Here is a 24,412-nt window from a genome sequence, read left to right on the forward strand (position 1 = left end):
CAAGGAAGGGAGGGAGGACAGACTCCTTAAGGGCCTGAATTCACGTCCTGTTATGTTTCTGAATGTCAGGGACTGAAACGGGCCCCTCCAGGAGACGCAGAGGAAACTTGCCCCCCTGCAGCCCCTCAGACTCTGCCCTCACACTTAGCGCCCTCAAGACTCTCCCCTTCTGGGGCATCATACCTCCCAAGAGACTGCGGCAGGCTGGCAGGGAAGGCACCATGGGAAATAGAACGTACCGGAAGCATGGAAGTTTAGGGGTTTGCAATCAGCACGGAAATCCCTGCCCTGCATCTGCTAATTGGGAGAAGCGAGGAAGCCACATGAGCTCTTGAGTGTTAGTCTCCTTGAGTATAAGATGGGGTTGATGGTACCTGCTCTTCAGGGTTGTTTTGAGCTGTTTTAATTAAAGAACCCACATGGGATTAGCCAAGTGCCCGGCTCATCCTAGGCACTTCACAAATGTTAGCTGAAGGACGCCACGTCATTCCAGAAAAGAGGGATGAACTGGTGAGTCCTACAGCCAGGCCTCCCCTACTCCCAGGCCACGCCCTTCCTCTAAGCCCAGCCACAGACCCAGGCCAAGAGACGGGGCATTCCAGGCAGAGAGGGGACTGACCAGCCTGGTGAGCCCAAAAGTCCGAGTGAAACCCAATGAGGGATGAGCGTTCAAACCCCCACACTCCCTCCTCTCAGGGGCCGCAAGGCTGGGCAGCCCACTGCCCACTCTGTGCCCCGACTTCCCGCGTGTGGAATGGGAGAAACCACTCCTGCCTCGCAGGATGGCTGCAAAGTAAAGGCAACAACGCTTGCCGCGTTGGGGGGATGTAGGAAACCCCCCATCAAGCTGGTTTCCTTCCTTCTGTTCCCTTCAAGCCTTCTCACATTCCTTCTTTTGGAGTACACAGAAGTATTTCCCATTAAGAAGGCTCCCAAAAGACCATGCTCTGACACAGTCCCTCTGCTCCAAACACACAGAAGTGACAGATAAAATACTGGGCACACAAAGATAATCATGTGTGTGTGTGAGAGGCAGAACACCAACACGAAGGAGTAAGTGAGGGTGGGAGCCGGGAGCCGTGGGCAGGAAGTGGACTAGAAGGCAGCAGAAACTAAGTCTTCCATGCAGGATGGGAGCGGGACCCAGGCATACGGCTTGACTCCAGGGGATGGCGTGCAGTCTCTCCATGAAGGCAGAACAACGATAACAGAGCCATGTGCTGCCCAGGGCGGAGGCTTTCCTGGGAGCTCTGGGCCAGGGGGAGGCAAACACAAACTATTAGAGAGAGTGAGAGAGAGAGAGCAAAGAAAACCAACCAAAAAACCCTTCCCTCTTGAGATGAGCCTGTACACCAAAATACCAAAACAGGAAGATATCTAACGCTTAGAAATCTAGCCAACAAAATCAACATTTGTGACATGAATTACTCCAAATACAATAGAATGAATTTCATAAAACAATCTGACAAGGACTTTAAAATAGGGACGTTTAGAATGATCAATGGGACAGATGTTAGACAAACATTCATTTAAAATAGGAAATTCTCAAACAAAAGCAGGCAGAAAGGAAACAAGGATGGGAGTAAGGTAAAGAACTAATTAAAAGGCAAATGACAAACAGGAAAAAAAAATATTCACATATCACAGATAAAAGACTAAGACGCCCAAATTAAAGAACTTGTCAACACTGAAGACAAGAAGACCAAAGTCCTCCAGGAAAAAGATGGACAGAAGAGATGCACAGATCCACAAATATTACGTAAAAATGGCCCTTAAACATAAATGATTTCAGCTTCACTCAAAAGAATAATGCAAATTAAAACTCACAGTAAAATAAATGAAAATTAAAACTACACTGAGACACCATTTCTTACCCGTCAGCTTGGCAAAAGTGCAAAATCTTGACAATATTCTCTTCTAGAGAGGATGTGGGGGGTCAGGCATTCTCTTACTTGTGGGTGGAAGGCAAAATGGTACAACCACTATGGAAGGGAATTTGGCAATAGGTGACAAAACTCTTTGTGCACTTACTCTCAACCTAGCAATCCCACTTCTAGAAATGCGACATGAAAACATATCTCTAACAATACAAAAATATACATGCACAAGATTATTTGTCACAGCATTATTTACAATCATAAAATATTAGAAAATACCTAAATATCCAGGCATAGACTGGGGAAATAAACTATGTACACTGACACAATGGAATACCATGCAGCAGTAAAAAGAATAACTATCTCTAAGAAGTAAGATGGAGTGATTTCCAAAATATACCTTCAAGTGAAGGGAGGCAAGAGAGTGTAAGAAAGACGAGGAAATAGATAAATCTGCTTATTGTTGCAAAAAGGAAATGCAGGAGGAATAAATCAGAAAACAATGAAATTGGTTACCCACAAGTGGTTGGCAGAGAATAGAAGGGATGTGGAAGGAGGGACAATCTCTGAATATATCTTTTTGTTTTAATTTTTGGAAGGATGCTAAAGCATGTTAAGAAAATAAAATTGACAAGGATGGGGAAAAAATAAGCTGCATGCAAATAGAAAGAAATTAATCTCATCGTATTTCAAATGAATAACATAAGCACACTGCAGCACAGGGAGAATCAACATAAATAACTTTTGGGTGTGATAATATGACTTATATAGCCTCAAACAAATCTTGAGCTCTTCTAGGGTTTGTTTTCATAGTGGTAAGGGTGGAGCAATTGTAAAATTATTTTATGAGCAGTATAGGGTTGAGCAAACGAGTAAATATGTGGTGTTATGGAGAGATAGGGTTCTCTCTAAGCAACTATGGAACAGGGGGAGACAAGGAAAAAGCTGATGAGATTAGAATGGAATTTGAGGTATCGGTATGAACTCATGATTTTAAAAATTATATATATTTCCCAGCTCTGTCAGCTGAAAGGGCTTAGAAGAAATGAAACTCTACAATGAGCACATCCAGATCCCAGATGTTGGCTTCTAAATACCAATCCCCACTAAAACAAACCAGGGCTTCTCCAGAGAAAGGACTGCTTCCAGGGCTGGACAGGCAAGGTACAAGTTGGGCTGGAAAATCTTATTGTACTTGGAAGTAAGGAAGTGATGAAAAGAATAATCAGGCATGTCAAAGGACATATGAGGCAGCTTGAAGGGGCTCACACTGGCCAAATCTGGGATAGTTGGAACATAAAAATAAATAATGGGGAGTAATGGATTATAAACCACTGCATAAAATAATTTTCAAGTCTGCACTGATAATAGGTAGAAATGATTGATAGACAGACAGACAGATGGATGGATGATAGACAGATAAAGGAGAAGAAATAACATCATATCAAGCATGTTAGTGGAGATGAGTAACTTGAATGTAATCTTGAGGAAACATCAGAGGAACCCCAACTGAGGAACAGTGTGTAAAATAACTGGCTTGTGCTCTTAAAAACATCAGCATCATTAAAGACAACGGAAGACCAAGGCACTGTTCCAGATTAAAGGAGAATAAAGAAACACAACAATCAAAGGCATCACAGGATTCTGGACTGGATTCTATGCTGGAGGAAAAATTCTCTCAAGGACTTTTTTGGGACAAAAGAGAGAAGTGGAATAAGGACCATAGATTACACAAAAGTATTGTACTGATGCTAAATTTCTGGAATTTCATAACTGTGCTATGTGCTGACTTAAGAGAATATCCTTTTTCTTAGAAAATACCCATACTAAATATTAAGGGGTACAGAAGCACGATGTGTGTGATCTATACTCAAATGTTTCAGAAAAAAATAATCATTTGTATAATCATTTGTATATAACTTATGAGTGTGTACGTATGTGTGAATCTATTTATTTATACCCATATGTACATACACACGCATATATACATAAACACAGAGACCTATACAGAGAGAGAGCCAACGTGGGAAAATGTTGAAAACTGATGAATCTGAACAGAGGTTCTCTATAATGTTTTCTGTAAGTCTGAAATTATCTTAAAACAAAAAGTCAAATACATTTTAAAAACAAATATCCTGTAAATAAGAATAAAATTAAAATTCTGTATAAGAGATAACTCTAAGGAAAGACTATCTAAATAGATAATAGCTGAATACTTCCCAGAACTTAAAAAAAGACAAGTTCGGGGCCAGCTCTGTGGCGTAGTGGTTTAGTTAGTGCCTTCCACTTTGGCGTCCCAGGAGTCCCAGGTTTAGATCCTGGACACAGACCTACACAGCGCTTGTCAAGCCACACTGTGGCAGCATCCCACAAACAAAAAAATAGAGGAAGATTGGCCCAGATGTTAGCTCAGAACAATCTTCCTCAAGCAAAAGAGAAACATTGGCAATAGATGTTAGCTCAGGGCCAGTCTTCCTCACCAAAAGAAAAGGAAAAAAAAAGAAAAGACAAATTCTTTGTTTGAAAGAGCACTCTGAGGATGAAGAGACAAATGATAATGAAATTGCAGGATGCCATGGGTAAAGAGAAGATCCTAAAATATAGCATGGAGGAAAAAAATCACATTATTGAAAAGGATTGACAGACTGATAGCAGCAACAGCAATAACAGAGGCCTGAAAAAATGAACTACTATCATCAAAATGCTGAGAGAAAATAACTGTCAATCAAGAATTTTATACCCAGCTAAAACAGCATTTAAAGAACCAAGAAAATGGGCATTTTCAGGCACCCCAACACTAAGAGAGTTTATCTACCACGGAGTCTGAAAGAATTACAAAGAGAAACTTTAGCAAATCAAACAGTTAATTCAGAGGAAGGTGTAGGATAAAAGAAACAAAGTTGATTAAAAAAATTTCAGTAAATGTGATTACTGGCTGTGAAAATAATAAACATAATCTTTGATGTTTAACACCATTTGGTATACAAAACAAAAACAAGATTTCCAATGAGAATTTAAAGCTGAATAGAGTCCTCCTTGCTACACACAATAGGAGGATATCATATTTGTTAGAAAAATTTATAGTTAAGTATGTATGGTAAAACTTAAGAACATAATCTATAGCTAGTTTCCAAGTCAGCCCAGGGAGAGGAAATACATAAAACATTCAATTCAATAAAAAGCATGACAAAGTCATGAGATGGGGATGGGAGAGGGCAGAGAAGCAGAATAATAAAAAGAAAATGCAAAATAAAATAGGAGAAAAAAATACAAATATGTTAATAATCACATTAATCTGTGAACAGATTAAACTCATATATTAAAAGAGATGATCAGATTGGACAAAGAATCTAGAACAAGGAATCCAGGTGTGTGGAAGATTCCCTAAGGAGAGACTCTTAAAGACTGAAAAGGACACCTCAACTCAGGTGATGGGGGAAGGAAACCCACCCAACCAACCAAGAAATGGCAGAATGACCCCTAAAGTGTCCAGAAATGGTGTGCTGTTGTCATCGTGCAGCAAGAAAAGGTGTGTCAGGAAACGCACTGCAGTTTGTAAGATACACAAAGAGAAACAGAAACCCATTATCTGAAAGATAAGCTGCCCTGGGACTAGGGGTGAGCTTTCTGGGAGGACGGAAGGTAAAGGTCTGAAGGAGGCCACAGAGGACTGCACAGACCGCAGGACACTTCTGCAATGCAGATGAGTTTTCAGGAAACACAGCCATTCTAGGCAGGGCTCAGAGTCTGTGCCCACATTCTCCACCAAGAACGTCTCAAACCCCCAGCACAGAAGAGCACCAAGGATGCTATCACAAAGGATGCTATCCCCGGTTGAGGGAGGCTTTATCCATGCTGGTTCCACACTCACACACTACTTATCAGAAACTAGGGCAGCTCTTTGATTATCATGGGCAGTTGGGCAAGGAGAGATCTTCACCTGCCCCGGAACAATCCGAAGAGGAGACTTCTAGGGTCGGTACAGCATCATTCTCAACGTCCTTCCTCTCTACTGTTCACCATAATGTAATAACATTTTGTTGAGTGTTTCCTATGTGATTCACACAGCTTATCTCATTCATTCCTAATAACTACCCTGTAAGTCACCGTTTTATCCACATTTTACAGATAAGAAAACCAAAACCCAAGGTCACACCACTGCAAAGTGCCAGGATGGGGTCCAAACTCCAGCACCTTGCCTTCAAACTTGATACTCTTGACTCAAGCATCAAGACTCTGAAACCTAACGCTGGTGTCGGCTCTGAGGGATGTTTTGCTTTTCTTCCGAAGAGCCTAGTCTTTGCTGAACAAAGCAGGAAAGAAAATTTGAGCACTCGTACCTGGTTCTGGTGTCGTGTGATACTGCTACCAAGCCAAGCCCATTTTGCAGTGTTATCATCAGCTATACATCTGCCTGATGCCTCCACTGGACTGGAGGCTCTTTGGGGACAAGGCTGAGAGATACCTTTGTGTCTGCAGGACTGAGCACAGTGCCTCGCAGACAGCAACTGCTCAACAAAGTGTTCATCAAGTGAATGAATGAGTGGAAAAAAAAATGGAGGAAACTAACTGGAGCAACCTCATCATACCACGTGCCAATCCCACATTCAATGCTCCCGATGCTGAGAAGCAGTCCATATTCATTTCTCAATGTGCCAATCACACTTCCAAAGCTCTATATTAGTCACCTGCATGAAAACACTTGTTTTCTGAAATCAGGTTGATCTCACACCTAGATGACTTATACTTATATCACACCTGGCCCTTCTGCCTCACAACAGCTGAGCGAGATCACACCTCTCAAAGATGCCCTGGGAGAGAACACGGTGTGAGTGCTACAAGTTTCCTTCCCTTGTGAAGAAAATAGTAACACCTTTTGTGGTTTGAGGCATCAGCACGCAGAAGGAAGAAGTGGCAAGACCAGAGTCATTCTCTCTCCTGGAACACCCTTCCGTTCCTGCCCACCTGGTAAGGGTCTCCTCATCCTTTTCAATGCAGCTCCACTGTTACCTGCTTAGGAATTCTTCCAGAGAACGCATCTTTCTTCTTCTGGCTGTTTATACATCTTTTACACATCTTCCTCCATCCATTCAGCATGGAGGTAACGAGTGTCTGGGACAAGCCTAGTACTTGTGATACACTGATGGGCAGAAACAGATATGGATCCTACAGTCTGATCCAATGCTGTCCAACATACAAATGGAAACATTCCGTATCTGCACTGCCCAATAGAGTAGCCAAGAGCCACAGATGGCTACTGAAATTTTTAAATGTTTAATTTTAATTAATTGAAATCTAGCTTTAACCACATGTGGTTGGTAGCTGTTGGTAGCTACCATTTCAGACAGTGTGGGTCATCAGGCTGCGGGATAATTACCTTGCAGACCTTGCAAGTCCCGACAGAACTTTTCTCACACGTCTGACTCCCTTCCTCACCCTTAGATGGATTCTTAAAGGCAAGGGCCATGTTAGTCATTCCTACACCTTCAGAACCCATGCAGCCCAGCACACAGAAGCGGGTCGGTCACTGTGGAATAAACGAATGAGTGGATAAAGGAGTAAGTGCCAGGCATATAATGGAGGACCTATAGAAGTTTCTAGCTCCTGGCCAAAAGTAAGAGAGTGAGAGCAAGAGGCCAGAAAGCAGGATAAGGAGATTGTGATGGATCTGCTGCGGCCCCATAAAAAGATGCAAGTGCCAGGCATTTCCCTTCCCGTCCATTCCGCTCAGCATTCTGGTCACGATCGCCACCTCGGGAAGCAGATACGATTCACAGAGAGTAGGCAGGGCTGGGACCACCCCAGGGCCATTCACCCCCTGGAGCCCCTTCAGCTGCCAACTCCGGAGAGGGCTGGCTGGAGGGAAGGCTTAAAACAAAAGAGAAGACTCATCGGTTCCACAGTTGAGCAAAATCATCACTTTGTTGACAGCCCGGTTAGGGTTTTCCAGCTGCAGTTCTCAGAAGAGAAAGTGATAGTTCTAGTGCATGAGAACCATTTCCTGGTCTGTGGTTGACTCACCAAAGATCCCTAAAGTGTTGCAGGCCATTCTGACAGTGCACCGAGAGGGGAAGTACACGGGCGCAAAGTTAACGTGTCAGGCCTTTTTCTGTCTCAGCACATGAGAAGGAATGATGTGCCGCCGGCAGGTTCAGCAGCTTCTTTCAACACAAGTGGGGCTGGGGGATCAGGATCTTTAGGGGAGGGGAGGGGGGGGACTGAAGCTGAAAAAACCCTCCAGTCACTCCACCCACTCATGTCATGAGAGTTCAAAGAGCCCAACATGCACCTGAACTCAATACTTGTACCATTCTTTCAGGGCTGGTCATTGTCCCAGAGCCTGTCACCATATGCAGAATCCCTGATCTTGGGGCTGAACTCAACAGCAAAGCTCAAATTTACAGGTACCTTAACAACAACAAAAAATCTTCGTTAGTCATGTTAGCCATCATCTGGCATGTTATAATCACGCCTGACAAAATCCATATGCCGTGAATTCCAAGAAAGCCCAAGGAAGAAATTCATTAATTTCATTCTTCCTTCTCCTCTTTGCCTGAACAAACTCCACCAAGGTTATTCAGAACTGCTGAGGGTGATGAGCATACATCTTATGATGTTTATTATCAGACATCTAAATGCTTTAAACAGCAGAGCAAAGCATGAATGCAAAATGCAAAATAACTCGATGAAAGGGACTTTTCCAGAGGTCAAAGCCTGTCTCCTTGTTGAGCCCTCCACAGCCAGGCCGACTCTAGAGGCACTATTAGGCCAGATTCCTCAAACACGGCGAAAGGCTCCCCAGGATCTTCAAAGTACGCAGTGACTCTGTTGAAAATCCTTTTTCTCCTCTTTTCTTGACTCTCCTCTGCTCACGAACTCTACCTTCTGGCCTCATCCTACTTTCCAACCTGAATTCCCACGCCTGCCCATTAAACGCCCTAACTTCCAGGACTGTCTGAGGTTCTCTGAAACTCTCTGCACTTTCCTGCTTCTGGGAAAATGCTTCAGCTGTCCCCTTGGCCCAGGGTGATGTTTCCATCCCCCTTCACACCTCGAACCCTCAGGGCCATCTGAAATGCTTCTCTTCCGGGCAGCTGTATCTTCCTCCCCAAGTGCCCAGGAACAGCCCACCCCCGAGCCCCCGTGGCAGTCTGTCTGGGCCCTTCCTGAGTTCTCAGCACACTCGGCTTTGCAGCTGGTCATCTGGGACCATCTGATCCCCTAATTAGCTTAATAAGCTTCGAGTTCTTTAGAACATGAGCCTAGTCATCTCTATATTCCCAGCTCCCAGCACACAGTGGGCGCAAAGTCAATGCCTCTTTAACTGAACCGTAGAAAAAAAAAAATAATGATTTCAAGCTCTCCTCCACACTCCCAGATAATCCCAACCCTCAAGAAGCTGAACAGCAGCATCATTAAGAAAATGGGTCCAGAGCCAGGCCAACTAGATCCAAAGCCTGGATCAGCCACCCACCAGCTGATAGCCCATAGGCAAGTCTATGGTCTCCATATCCCTCAGTTTCCTTATCTGTAAAATAGGAAGAGAAATAAATTCTCCCTCCTGGATTAAATGAATAACTACATACATGGTGCTTAGAATAGGGCATGGCTCAGAGCACAGGCTCGATAAATAAACATTGGCTATTTTGACACAGTATGGAAACTGTCAATTTATTTGTCTTTTCCCTATTTTGCTTTTTTCCCTAAACTAAGAGCATCTTGTCTTATTCACCAATATACTCCAAGAACAAGGTACACAGTGACCCACTTCTACGTTCACAGTACTGGTTCATAGCAGTCACTCAATGTTTGATGAAAAAAGTATAAATGAGATTTATTGATGACATTTGTGGTAAATGTTACATATTTCCTACAAATCTTAATAAAATACAGTTCCTACTGTGCAGAACGTTCTTCCATCTCCTCTTTGCCTGACCAAACTCGACGCATCCTTTAGGTCTCAGATTAGATGCTGCTTCCACCTGGAAGTCCTTCTCTAATCTCTTAGTTCCAGTGGGTTCCTCACTCATGTAGGGTGCTCCCATATCATGGTGTGCTAGAATGTTTAGCACAACGTGGGTTTTCCCACAAGAGTGTGAGCTGGGTGAGGACAGCAAGAATCTCCCACACGCAGCCACAGCCTCAGCACCCAACAGCAGGCTTGGTGTACACAGGTGCTCAGTAAACCTGTGGCCAGCTGCTTCTCTCTCACCACCAAGTGATGCAAGGAGTTGCTGGTGAAAAGCCAGGCCAGCAATCGGCCATCTTGTTTAAACTCTGGGAACTCAGCATAGATCCACTTCCTGCTAGTGAGGAGAACTGGGAGAGAGTCGAGAAAGAGGCTGAAGGTGGGAAAAACCACCAGAGCTCTATGTCACAGAAGAAGAAAACACACTTGAAGATGGCAACCTCCAACCTAGTACTATCATCACCAAGATGGCGGGCGGAAGACTCAAGACTATGACTTCCATCAAGGACAGAAGTGACAGGGTCAGTCATCCCACTACCCAGAAGTGGGCCTCTTGAATTCGCCTTGCTGGTTTACATAGAAAGAATGAAAATTAATATCCCAGTGTTGATGAGAAGGCTACAGGACATACGAGGGCAGGGTAAAGCGAGAGGCTCCATAAGCAACACAGTCTAAGAAAGGAGAAGAGAAATTAACACCCACTCCGCACTGACTGCATGCTGGGACTCATCATTCCATCCTTTGTAGTAGGGATGGTTATTCCCACAGAACAGAGGTCAAAACCGAGGCTCCAAAGCACTATGACTTGCTTAGAGTTACTCACTCAACAAGAGGCAGGTTGTACTTGAACTCACAGGCCCTCTGTCTCCAAAGCCCATGCTCACTCTTTCCAGTTTCTTCCTTCCCAAGCTGCCTCCAAAGTTTACCTCAAACTTAAAGGAGAAATCTCAAAATCTTTTCTGTAGCCAGGACTTCTATGAAGAAGGCCACTGCATTTTCTCTTTCATAGCAAAGGACTAGACAAAATAGAGAAAATACAACCCAAATGAAATGCACTCGCTGAAAGGGATACGCGATCCCCTTGATGGAGGGCGGGGTGGGGTGAGCCCAGGCGCTTAATTAAGAGCCAGGGAGGCTGCGTGAATGCTAAGGGAGGAGAAGTTGGCAAGTAGGACCATCACGGCAGATGGTGAAACAAGCGTCAGACAAGACGACAGAAAGGGAATCCTTTAGTTGCTGGGAAGAGCCCTGACAAGACATTAGCTCTCCATGACAGAGCACCAGGAGCCAGGGGCAACCCGAGGTGGGAGGGTGAGATGGAGACAAGTGATGAGAGGATTTCACAGTGGTGAGGAGGACTCACAATGGGGCCTCAGGACCCACATCCTAAAGAAGGAAAGGCTTCTTGCTTTCCCTCTTTCATCCGTTCATTCATTCACTCCTTCATTCAGCAGGTTTTCTTAAGCACCTACAATGTGGCCGGCATTGTCAGGTGTTGGAGATAAAACTGTGAGCAAAAACAGAAACCATTCCTGCCCTCGTGGAGCTTACAGTCTAGTGAGGGAGGCAGAAGTTATTCAGGCAATCAGGTTGTGACCAGCACAAACTGAGGTGAATGCTGTCAGGGAAGAAACACGGTTCTATGTGCGCCAACAAATCCAGACGCAGACCCACACTGGGAGTCAGGGAAGGGTTCCAGGGGGAATTGCTGCTGGAGCAACCATGAAGGATGAGCAGAGGCTGACCATTCATATGAGGGCCGGCAGGGAGGGGAACACACATGCACAACACGGGCAGACGGGTGTGGGGAAGGGTTCAAGGCAGGCCAGATCAGGGAGGCCTCGCAGGCCTGGAGAGTGTGGGCTGCATAAAGGACTTCCTCAGCCCCCTCCAGAAAGAATCCCACAACACCTCCAGCTGCGGGCTCCATCTATCTGGTTCTTAAGCCAACCCCGACTGCATAGGGAATTTCCTGGAGCTTTGGCCTCCCCTGCAAGGTGTCTAGAATTGGTTGGGCTGCCATATTCTTCACGACGTGGTACCATGCGTCCACATGCTGATCCTTGGCTCTACGCCGCTGTGCTTGCTTGTCATCGCCTCCCACCATCCCTGCCTCTTTCCTCACTCGTTCTGGCTCATTCTATCAGTCTCAGCTTGCACATCACTTCCTCCAGGAAGCCCTCTCCTAACTTCTTTACCTAGCTGGCTTAGGCACCCTGCTTACAGCTCCCTCAGGATCTTCTGCACATCTCCATTGTGGTATATAACATTGCAATTATTTGTCTAAACAGTTCCTGGTAATACAGTAGTCACTTGATGAGCACTGGTTGAGTTAACATATATAACCAGGGATTAGAATGCACAATATGTAAAGCGCTCTAAAAAGCAAATCGGAAAATACAAAAGACCCTAGTTAGAAAAACGGGAAAAGGATTGAAAAATAACAATAGCTAATATTTATTAACTGTCTATCATATGGCAGGTAATACTCTAAGGACTTACTACGAATGAATTCACTTATTCTCTATGCCAACCCCAAGATGTATGCATTTTATGAAGAATGTGGCTGAGAGAGACTACGCAATTTGCCAGAGGTGACGTGGCCCTTGTCCACCCACCATACTGAATGTCACCTCCTGCTACACCTGGCATGACTATGCTTGGGCCACTCCCAGGGAAAGAAACACAAGTGGCAGGAATATGAGAAGATGCTCACCTTCATCTGTAAACTAAAATCAAAACAACAGAGCTTGGAAAAACACGACCAAGACTGGCAACTGCCAGGGCTGGTAAGAGCGTGTGTCTCTGGAGGCAGCCTAGCCGTCCGTCAGAGAGAGGACAGTTTTTCTGCACACTGTAAAACCTGGGCAGCTAAAAAGGGGGAAGCAGTTCCCCATGCCTGACACAGACGAGATTTTAAGTTTAAAGCAAGATGTTCTCACCACCTCCAGTCTTTACTCAGATGTCACCTTCTCCATGAGGCCTTGGATTCTTCTGCGTGTGTGTGTGTGTGTGTGTCTTAATCTAAGGCCCAGAGGAAAAGCACTCAGGACCAGTGATTCCACCTGCCTGGAATGCCAAGTCAGCATCTTTGGAACCATGCAGACGTCCCAAAGGAAGGCCTGGGGGTGCTGGCCAGAACGTTGCCCTAGGACCCAGGGAAAGGTTTGCTGGTTTGAACCTAAATCCCGGAAGGACCTTTTTTCATTTATAAAACTGGTCACTTAGAGCTGGCCCTGTGGGGTAGTGGTTAAGTTTGCCATGCTCTGCTTCAGCAGCTTGGGTTTGCGGATTCAGATCCTGGGTGCAGACCGACACCACTCGTCAGCCATGCTGTGGCGGTGACCCATGTATGAAGTAGAGGAAGACTGGCACAGATGTTAGCTCAGGGCTAATCTTCCTCAGCAAAACAAACAACAAAAACAACTGGTCACAGACCTCTGAGAGCTTCAGCATCACAGACCTGACACCACATCCCAACTCCTCCCCTTGGGGCGCTCTGTCTCAACCTCTCTGAGCCCCAGTTTCCCCATCTAGAAACAAGGCCAATCACAGCTAACCTTGTTACACTGCTGTGTCAAGTTGCTAAGTCAGGGAACCACTGAGGAGATTAAATGATATCCAGTATGTTAGACACAAAGGGTGGGCAGGCTCCCTGGACAGAAGGAGTCAGCACCACCACATCATGATCATGAATGAAGACTGGCCTTTGTATGGGCAGAGCAGAGGGTGGGGGGCAGGCCAGGGGCCCGGAGGTCCACCCAATGGGGAGGAGCAGCTTTCCATTAAAGTCAGAAAACTGATTTTGATTATTGTTTTGAGACCCTCTGCAGACAATGTATCCCCTCTCACTGCTGGTGGGGGTGCTTCCACTCCCCTCCCCACCCGCTTTGGTGCGCCACTGATGAGTGGTGGCTTGGAAACAGCTCCTCAGACATTTTTTGAGGTAGGGGAGAGAGGAAAACACTATCTGAGCTGACAGGGAGAGTAAAAGTTCGTCTCCGAATCCTGACAGTGGTCAAGACTCCCTCAGCCTCCTTCGGATGCCAGAATCAAACCCAGGATTCGCAAACCAACCAAGAGTGGATTTCTCCCTTGGACTTGCCACCAGTCAAGGTGACAGTCAGATTTTCCATCACGATCTGGCACTTTCCACTCAGAGGCGGTGGCCAAGTTGGATGGTCCTCACATTACCAGGGAAAAGGGACTTAAGTTCATTCATTAGCAAAGTCACTTGCTTGCCATGCTTTGCAAGACAAAACATAAGAACCCCTGAAGCTTCGGTGGTCGTTATTGGTTTAGAAAAGGACCTGCTTTCGAAAAACAAAATGGTTGGATCAAGTCTGTTGGCTTGGGAGCAGGTGTGTGAAGTGTGTTAAAAGAACAGCTGTGCCCAGGGAAACGGACACCTGCCTTAACGGGAGGCCGCCGAGTGGACATGCTCCCTGAGCTTTCTGTGACTCACCAGCTGGCTTGGGGGCCACTGCCCATGACACTCGGAGCTGTCCCAAGCCAGCTTCCCCTAGGCTCCTTCCGGGCACAAGCTGGGCACTCCCAGCAGCAGTGGTGAATCTAAAGGTCATGAACTGGGGTCAAGTTCAGGGCATGGAGAAGTTTCTGAAAAAGTTAAAATTTTGAGGAAGTATGGTGGGAACTGTAACAAGCCCCCGGGGGTCATTCAGGACTTTTACTGGTGTATCCTTAAGTGAAACTGGTCTGTCATTTTGCTCGCTCCTCCCCTCCTGGTCTGGTTTGGAAATCCAGGTTTTACTGGGCTCTTCAAAGGAACGGAAGTGTTTTCTCTTCTTCTGTCCTTCACGACCATTTGGATAAGAGAGGGACCATCTGTTCTAGATTATTTGGTGGGTTTACCTGCAAAACCATCCGGGCCTGGATGACTTCTTTCTGCTTTTTATGAGAGCTTTGTAGTGACTGATTTAATCATTTCTTGACTAGTTATTGCTCTATTCAGGTTTTCTAGTCATCCTTGAGTCCGTTTTGTTAAGTTGGATGTTTTTAGGAAATTGACCATTTTATCCTGGGTTTCAGCTTGAACAGCACAGAGTTAGTCATAGTATCTCAGGCTTAGAAGCATTATCATCAATAACCAATGTGGATGATGAGTCCAAGAAGTGGCTCCTGCCCCACCAGCGCTGCCCGGCCACCAATCAGGGTGCATTTTTGTCAGTGATCAGGGCCTAGGAACTGCCTGGAAGCCAGCTGGGCAGCGATCTAGGGGCCAGCTCCGGAGTCAAACTGCCTGCATTTCTCTCCTGGTCCCAACCCGGACACTTGAAACCTCAGTCTCCCCCTCTGTACAATGGGTAGAACAAGAGCAGCCACTGCTCAGGATGCCGCGATGATCACAGAAAGCGCTTTGTACACTCTGAGGCCTCCTCCCAGGGAAGTGCCCGCTCTCGAAAACTTTGAACTTACCACTTTCCACTTCACAAACTTCTGACTTACACATTCTCCCAAACACAAACTCAAGGTCCAGGGCAAAAGTGCTTCAGCTCTCCCCAGCACCACTAATCGGTCTTCGCAATCGCCATCTGCCATTTCTGTCTCAACCATCTTGGTGTTCATTAGTCTAGAGCAGCGGTTCTGAAAGTGGGGTCCTGGACCCGTGGCAGCATCGGGCAACTGGCTAGAAAGGCAGACTCTTGAGATCTCCTCCACACCTACTGCCGTCAGGAACTCAGGGACTGGCACAGCGCACGCACCCGCCAGGGGATTCTCATGCGGCTCCACATTTGAGAGTCCGAGGTTCTCGAAAATCATAGGGCATTCGCGTTTGTGCTTAGTCCTGAAGTGCCTTTAAAATACGGCTACTCCATGATGATCAATAAAGCGGAAAACGATAATCATGTTGAAACAGTGAGTAGGAAGAGATAAACAAACATTATAGAAGTGAAAGCCGAGACAATTTTAAAAGATCAATGGAGAGAAATTGATAAATATTGCACGTTTGTGTGGGATGACTCATTCAACGATAGGAACAATTCTGAAAAGACTAAATCAAGCAATGTCTGAGAGGCGGTGTCTGTGCGACAGACAACAGTTACCAGAAGACAAAGAAAATGATTCACAAAATTCAAAGAAATGTGAACACAGGGCCACAGGATCAGCATCAACAGTGGAAATTCATTGGCTTCGTGGAAATGCGGAGAACACTGGGTGGCTATGCTGTGCTAGGGCTCAGAGTGAAACATGGGCTCCTGGTTAGGGATGTTTCCACAGGTTAAAGGCTCATCTGAATTGTAAAGTACAGATGCTTTGGCCTACTTAGACAAGACAGACCAAGTTCTCCTGGGCCAGACCACAGGAGGGGTCAGCGAACCCAAAAGCTTTTCCATACAGATGAAACTGGTCTGTTAAGGAGGAAAAGAGATGCCTGGTAAAAAATACATTAGCAAGGAAGAGAAATTATGTCAGGCACTAAACCTTTAAAGGACCAAATCACGCTCCCACTTACAAGTTTAAAATCCAAGGAGTACGTCTGGATCTACCAACAAACAGATCTATGAACCACCCATCACTTACAACCAAATGCTTCCACAGGAACTACTATATACACCCATGGCTGTTAAAATGCAGCCCTTCAAATGCATAATCCACACCCTGCCCCAGAGATCCCGATTCATTCCATTGGGGTGGAGCCCATATTTAACAAGCTCCCCGAGGGGTATCGAGGCAGATGGTCCCTGGACCACAGAGCCGTTTGTCATTACTGGAGAAGAATCAGAATCAAGAGCGCTCCTGAGTTGCTGCGTACACTTCACAACAGTGCTGGGGGAAACTCAGTCTGAAACCAAAACACCACCCGCCGGAGCCCCAATTTAGCATTTGTTCCCACAGCACAGATCAGGGAAGTCAGCAGTAAATGAGTAACGTGTTACATAAGTTGCTTTTCTGTATGCAGAACCATAATTCACCAAAGACAAGTTAAAATCATATAAAAAGCAACAGCCCACCCCCAAAACAAATGTTGGGAAAGCGTAGCCAGGATCTCCCCATCCCCTTCTGCCCGGCAAAGACGAGCCCGCCTCTGTGCTGAAAACCCCGCTGGCTCATCCTTCTGCCATGGGGAACTGGATCCTTTGGTGGAGGGGGTCAGAGAAGGCAGGGTTAAGGAAGCGGGGAGGAAAAAGACAGTCAGGGGTCCTCAGGCACACGGATACTGGCTTCATCAAGGCTTCCCTCTAGTTGAAAACATAAGTGGAACCATGTTTTGCTTGATGACACCTCCAACCCCTTGCTGGAAAGTTCTAGAACCACAAAACCCCCTCTGCCTTGGGTCTTCTCCAAGAACCCCAAACCACTCTGTATTTCTGGCAAGGATTCCCAGTCTTTTCCTCTCCCCAATTACCCTAAGACCTGGATAATAAGCTAGTTCTAATTAGAGTGTTAAAGGCTGACAGTGGTTGGAGCATTTATCATCCCAGTGATCACAGGAGATGTCACTGCAGGTATAGGAAAGGCATACCATCTACATAACATACATGTTACTCCTTCTGATGAGCCAGCCTCAGGAATCTCAACATTGACCTAGGGACAGCTACTCTCAGCTTACTGGAGAGTAGACTGTAAGTGTCAGAGGGAGCAGTCCCTACCTATCTCTTCATTACTCTACTCCAAGCATCTAGTGTGGTGACTAATCCTTAGGAAGTGCTCAAAAAAAGTATCAAACGATTTAAACCGACACCTGATCAGAAACTTCACTGCCGCCCCCACTGCGCACAGAGCATGCCTCGAGATGCACAGAGTCACCAGGTGCTGGTGAAAGGGCTCCTCCCGCCTTAGTCAACATTCTAACAAGGCTCCAGGTAATCTATGGGTCAAATCTGAGAATCTGACAGCCTATGAGAGGCTCTCAAGGACACCAATACGATGGGATGCGACTGAGCAAGAAGGCCCTTCAGGAACATCCAAAACCGAACAAAAGGGATGGCTTCCTCCTCTCTATCCAGGTGGGCCCAGGTGGAGTAGAGAAGATTCAACCTCAGGGAACAAATGAGGCCGAGGAGGGATCAGGGACGAGAAAGTGTAAAGAAGCGTTCCAGAGTTAATGCTGGGGGTGTACAAGGCCGCCACTGAGGCCAGCAGGCTCGTCCTCGCCTATTTCCCTTGGTTGTGGGGTACCACGCCACATCATCAGATCGTGAGCCAGGGGGCATCAACAAGGCCCAAGGATGGAGAGCAAACGGCCGGCAGCTCTGCCCCTTTGGAGAGTTGCATGAAGGAAAGGTGCGCCTTCCTCCAGCCTTCTCCACCAGTCTGGCCTCTCTCCTTCATTCTGCAGGTCTAGCAGCTCCAATCAGCAAACTGTCCACCCTCATGTTTCTCCCCTCACTCTCAGCGCAGCCACATTTTGAGCAGGGCAGGGTGCAGGGAATCAAGCCCAAGTTCCCTGAGCCTGCACCCAAGGAGCCTCGAAAGCTCCCCTCCCCAGCCACCCTCCCCACGACGGGGAATTCCTCCACTGCTGGCAGCTGTCACAGGAACATCGAACATGGGTGTTCATGCCAGGCCTCATCGACACAAGCCCGCTCCTCCCGGAGAGATGAATTTTCAAAACAAACAGCTTTTACATATGTTAGCAGGCAGGGTCATGTCAGCACCAGGGATCCCCAGACAGAAACGTGAGTCAATCTGGGGCAGAGATAAATAAATCCTATTTGGGTGAAATTCCTCTCTCTGGAGAAAGAGGAACCTGAAAGTGGAGTGCTCGGATTCCCTGGGGAGAGTCCCTAAAGATGTCCTGGTCTCCCCAGCGGGGGATTTTCTGAGCACTCTGAACTCTGAACTCACCATGCCTCTCAGCTGCATTTGCCTCCGTCATCCCATCCCTCCGTGAGCAATTCCAGCCCATCCCACCTGCAGCCCAGCACCCGTGTTCTCACACTCTGGTTCCATCCAGAGCATCGGATGGCTCAACTCTGTTGGGCGTGGGTTGTCCACACTCATGCAGGATTTCCTGACAACCCGAGGCTTAGGGTTCTGGCAGCGAAAGAGGAAATGCCACCATGTAGACACACAGGTATGCGAGAAATGAGGGCATGCGTGTAACCAGCAAGGATGGCTAACCTGGATGATTTGAGCCACTAAGGACTCAGGCAAGAAGCAACTGGACTATGGAGGAAATGTCAGGTTTGGGAGCTTGAATTACCTGGGTCATTGCCTCCTCTTTCCTTAATTTTGCCTGTGGGGACTTGGGAAGAGGAAGGAATTCCATAATCTCTGCTGTGTGGCTTCCAGGGTAGAGTAAGAAGAGGCAAATCAAAGAACAGCCTAAGATGGGGTCAGGTGGCATTTAGGACCCGACACAGAAATGGGGCCAGATCATGCATGTTAGCAACAGATGAAGGGCAAGAGGCTCAGGCTTACAGACAGGTTTGGAGAACTCCACATCCAAACTGGGTCTGGGAAGGAGGAACAGACTCCAGCCCAGACGCCCTCTCCGAGCTACACTGCTGGGAGCACAATGAGATGGCAAGCAAGGCTCTGTGAGGTGCATGCTGCCCCAGAAAGGCACAGGCCCTCTGGGGACATGAGTCTCGGGGTCCTGATGGATGGGGACTTGGAGTTGCCCTCAGAGCAGGGGCTCTAGACTGGTTCCCATGGTCTTGGGTGTCCTGAAGTGCAGTCAGGGGTTTTCAACCCATTACAGGCCCTGGCTGGAGCACCAGGGGCTTGGCCTCCCCACACGCAGAGGTGTCTGCAACCAGTGTGGGCATATGACCAAGTCTACTCGGCCCTGGTGGAGAGAGACGAGGGAGAATTCCTGCCTGGCTGGGGGTCAGATGCAGCTCCCTAGGCTGCACACAAAGCCCTAATCCACATGGCCAGGGCCAAACGCAAGGGGAAGACAAGCCACATACCGAGCCCGTTCTCCGCCAGCGCCGTGTGGCTAACATCGCACTCGCCCAGGTCTTGCTCTCCGACATCATTCAAATCCAAGCCGGGCTGGTGGGACCCGTTTCCGAAGTGCTTCTCGTCCTTCTCGGAACCGGTGTCCCCATTTTCTAGCCCATTCTGAGCCTTTTTCAGGGGCATTATTTGCAAACCACTGGGGGTAGTCCTGTAAGACACCGTCTTGGTGGCCCTGTCCCCTCCCGCAGGGGGCTTGGCTGGGTACCCTTTCTTCGGCTTGGACAGGGAAGGGTTGATTCGCTTCCGTTTATGGGAAGTCCCTTTGCTCTTTCCAGATTCAGAAGGTCTGTGGGGGAGTTTCTCAACGGATGGGCCTCGGCTGTCCCGCAGGAGCTTGGAGGCGCTGGCCTGCTTCCCTGACTTGATCCTCTTCTCCTTGGACAAGTGCAGCCCGTTGAATTCGTCGATAAACTCCTCACAGTGCAGCAGGTGGTGCTCGGGCTCCCACGTGTCCTCGGTGCTCCCATAGCCTTTCCACCGGATAAGATACTCCCATTTCCCTTTCTTGTTCTTCCTCTTGTCTACAATCCTTTCAACCTGGGATACAAGATGAGAGTCAGAAAAGAGAGAGAGAGAGAGAGAGAGGAAAAGATCAGTCACAGGCAACAAGGACAGCACAAGCCCTCAGGGAGGAGGTGCCCGCCCTGGCCATGGGGCGAGCTGATCAATGCAGGAAGCTGACACTTCCAGGAACCATCAAGAAGGCTGGTTTATTTTAGGACATCACTGAATGGAACCTAAGGCACACGGTCATTTCCCACGATGACTGTGTGATGCCATGCCCTGCTGTTGGCATCCGTCTGTCCATCCCAGACTTACTCCTACTGGAAATCACATTGCAAGCTTTCAGGAAAGATCTTTATTCTTTTCATTGCAGCAAAGTGGAACCAGACTTTTAAAGACCAATTTGGTGTGGCTTTTTCACCCTCACTTATAATAATAAGTGACATTTACGGGGCATTTTATGGCGGGCACAATGCTAATGTGCCCTTACAATAATACTAATGATTACTAACATTCACCGGGCATGGATGAAGCAGACACAATACTAAATGTTGGGCAAGGATGCGCCCATCTCATTTTCTCCTGCCCACATCCCAGTGTGGTAGGTATTCTCTCCACCCCCAGTTTACAGTGAGGAAACAAGGACTCAGAGAGATTAAGTCACTCAACCAAGTTCCAAGGTGGGAAGGGCAGAGCTAGGATTTGAACCCTCTCATCTGGATTTATTTTCTTAATCACGAGGCCCAGCGATTCTCTCAACTACAAAAATCTTCCATATTGACCAAAATGACTTGAATCAACAAAGCCCGATTTCCTTCTATTCAGCTCCCCCAGCCGCCATGCGGGGAGCACAACCGCACGGCGAGGTGATAGGTCACACTTGTTGATGGCCTGTTATGTGCTTGCATAGCCCCACGGGGTGTACACCATCATTACTCCCATTGGTAGACGAACGGATTGAGTACGAAGCAACTTGCCTACAATGTAGGGCTAGGCGGTGGTGGAGCTGAGACCGGAACCCGTGTCTCTCTGGTTCTAGAGCCATGTGCTACTGTCTATGTACCTTCACGGTAAGGAAATCTCCCCTGTCTTCAAGGAATCTCATGGAAAAACACACTTAGGAAAATGCCAGTCCTGATACTAACCACTGGTCTACCAAGGTGAGGGGTATGTGAGGGTTCCTTTATTATTCTTCCAACTTTGCTCTAGATTCAAATTTTTTTTAATTAGAACAAATGAAGAAAATTCCCAATGCTCTACCAAAAAAGCTAAATTTCAATGAAAAAGTAAGCAATTCTATTCAAAAGTTTATTATATTTCAATGTCAACATAATACACTTTTCTAGAATGAAATTTTGACCCAATAAAATTCAGTAATAAGTGAGGAATATGCCATCAAAACTCATGAAAAGAAAACCAATACAATAGGGGGAAGGGGATACAGTTACAGCTGATAATTGTTAAAGATGGGTAATGGGTACATAGGGGTTCATTACATCACTGTTATGTTTACATGTCTGAATTCTTGTCTGTTTAAAATTTTCCGCAATATAATGTAAAAAAAATCGAAAAGTAAGATTGTCCCCCAATGGTTTATGCAAAACAGAGGCTATGCAAACTAATTAAACAAAACTTTCATTGCTTTGCACTTAATAGATATGTAAATAGCTAGGCCATACTGCCTCTTCATAATACTGCTTCTTCACAGCCAATTAAAATTGTTTCCTTAATTGATTTATCTCAAATCAAATTGGCCCATTTCTATTAAAATTTCTCTCCTTATAAAATGCTCTGTGAACATCTGTTTTAGATTTATTACATAATTTTTAGATGTAACACACAAATTCTACAACAGTTTTTTTAAAAAGTAAAACCATGCCAACTAATCCAGCTTCCAACCATTTAATCAAGGAAAGAGGCTAGTTGAGTATTCTTTTGTGACAATGCTTCAGAAAGTCAAGAGCATTTCTGCAAGAGCCTGTGGCTTTGCGGATTTGGAGAACTTTGCATGGGGAAACCCTCCACAGGTTTACAGAGGGAGGAAAGTGAACAAGCAACCTGGCACTCCCTGAAACAGCAGCATTCCCAAGAACATCAACCTAGGGTGTCAAGAGCAAGCCCCCAGATATTTCTTGGGAGCTAAGGGATTTGTGTTGGCATGGAAGTCTCCAGCTTCAGAAAGCACATGCTTGCCTCCCAGGATGGAGAAACTTCTTCCCCAAGATGATGCTCTAGAAAACCATGTCAGACAAACAGCCAACACAATGGATAGGTGGGTGGGTGGGTGGCTGGATGAATGAATGGAAAAATGGATGGTTGAGTGAATGAATGAACATATGGGTGGATAGTGGGATGGATGGATGGAAGGAAGGAAGGAAAAAAAGAAGGAGGAAAAAATGGATGGTTGGTAGATAGATCAACAGCTGGGTGGATAGTGAGATGGGTAGGTGGGTAGATGGATGGATGGATGGATGGATGAACAGATAGGAGGACAGTGGGATGGGTGGGTGAATGGAAAGATGGATAAATGGACAGATGATTGGATGGATGGGTGATGAGTGAAAGGGTAGGTAGAGAGGTGAGTTCAAGAGTGGATGGGTAGTAGATGGATGGCACTCACTCATCAAAATGAGCTTAGTACAGCATTTAAGAACACAGGCTATGGAGCAAGACCATCTGGTTTAAATCTCTTGCTAAGCCTTTATCATGTGTTCTTGAGCAAGTTACTAAACCTCTTTGGGCCTCAGATGACTCATCCAGCAAGGCGGAAATAACAGCACCTATCTTACAGGGTGGTTGTGGAGAATATACAAATGAGTAGTTTTGCATTCCATAGTAAAGGTCACTTAATCTTGCACATCCTCCTGCGAACACAAACCATGGTGGCATCTAAAGACAGAAAGTTTCCCCACTACAGAATAGGATCTCTTTAGGATAATCAACTCCTCCTTGGGAAGAAGAGAGAGTCCACCTACTTGGATAAGTCCTTCCAAGTATGGGGGATGGCTCTGCAGAACACGGCTGCTCAAGAAGCCTGGGGGGTCAGCAAGGGTGTGATATCTACCTAGCTATTTGGGGCCACGCTAGGAGGAGAGCTTGCTTTTCTTCCCTTCTAGTTACTGAAATATTGAGTCACAGAGTCACAAGTGGCTTTATGGGGGACAGAAAAGCCACAGCTCCCACCTCTAGTCCCATCCACAAAGCCACTGGGTGGTTTGACAACCGTTTCCACTTAAGTTCACCCAATACTGATGAGAGACAGTACTAAAAGTAGGAACAGGATCACCCCTAACAGCCTGGTGTGTGGGGAAAACTGTTGGCCCTGCCACTTTCTATCCACATAGACCGTGGGCAAGTTGCCCAGCCTCTCTGGGCCTCAGTGACCCCATCTCTAAAATAGAAATAATAATAATAGCTACCTGCAAGATTCTTGGAGGAACTGCAAGGAAACAGATATGGGGAAAGTAAAGTGTCTTGTACATCGCAAAGCACCACAGGGAGATGAGTGGGATTGCTCTGATATGTATGAAACTTCTGTTGACAAAAGTGCTTTTATATACCTTACTTCTTCCAGTTTAAACACTGGGGAAAAGAAAGCTTTTTTTCAGGTCCAGAAAAACAATTGCTTTTTCTGAAAGACCAAAATGCCCAGCAGTTGCTCAGAGGAAAGCTGGGTCCCACATATCCCATTAGACTTTGAATCCACTGTCTCCTGGTACCTAACCTCCTTTTCATCCCTGCGTAGGTTTTCCGACCCTCTTTCCTCTTCTTCTCAGGAGCACCTCAAACTGAACCAGAATTCTGATTTGTTGTGCTGATAACAAAAGCCCACATTATGTAGGACTTGATCTTGCATAGGACCGAAGGTTCTCCGTCTGGGAAATTCCTTCTTCCCTTCTAAGCTCCCCCAACCTTTTCCATGGTCCTTTAACTCCTTACACCCGCTGAAAACAGAGACCTGGGCCTCTGGGTGCTGGCCACTCTACTCCCCATGCACCACCCCACCCTACCTGCACAGGCCCTCCAAATGGAAACAACCATCCCTTGTCTGTGTACCGACTAACCACCGCATGGATGGTGTTCAAAAATCGCGTGCTCGCACGCACCGGCCAGCTTCTTTCTCCAAAGA

General features: G+C 46.5%; 1 protein-coding gene across 3 annotated transcripts in view; it reads right to left on the reverse strand.

Annotated features, from left to right (window-relative positions):
* Window positions 1-24,412, reverse strand: part of CDYL2 (chromodomain Y like 2) — a 157,011-nt gene that overhangs the window by 33,206 nt on the left and 99,393 nt on the right. For all 3 annotated transcript variants that reach the window (XM_070500412.1, XM_044761119.2, XM_044761120.2), the window contains exon 2: window positions 19,728-20,316. In XM_070500412.1, coding sequence (XP_070356513.1) covers window positions 19,728-20,316 — 589 coding nt within the window. The remainder of the gene's footprint in view (window positions 1-19,727; window positions 20,317-24,412) is intronic.

Source organism: Equus asinus, chromosome 28, assembly GCF_041296235.1.
Source record: "Equus asinus isolate D_3611 breed Donkey chromosome 28, EquAss-T2T_v2, whole genome shotgun sequence".
NCBI classification, from domain to species: Eukaryota; Metazoa; Chordata; class Mammalia; order Perissodactyla; family Equidae; genus Equus; species Equus asinus.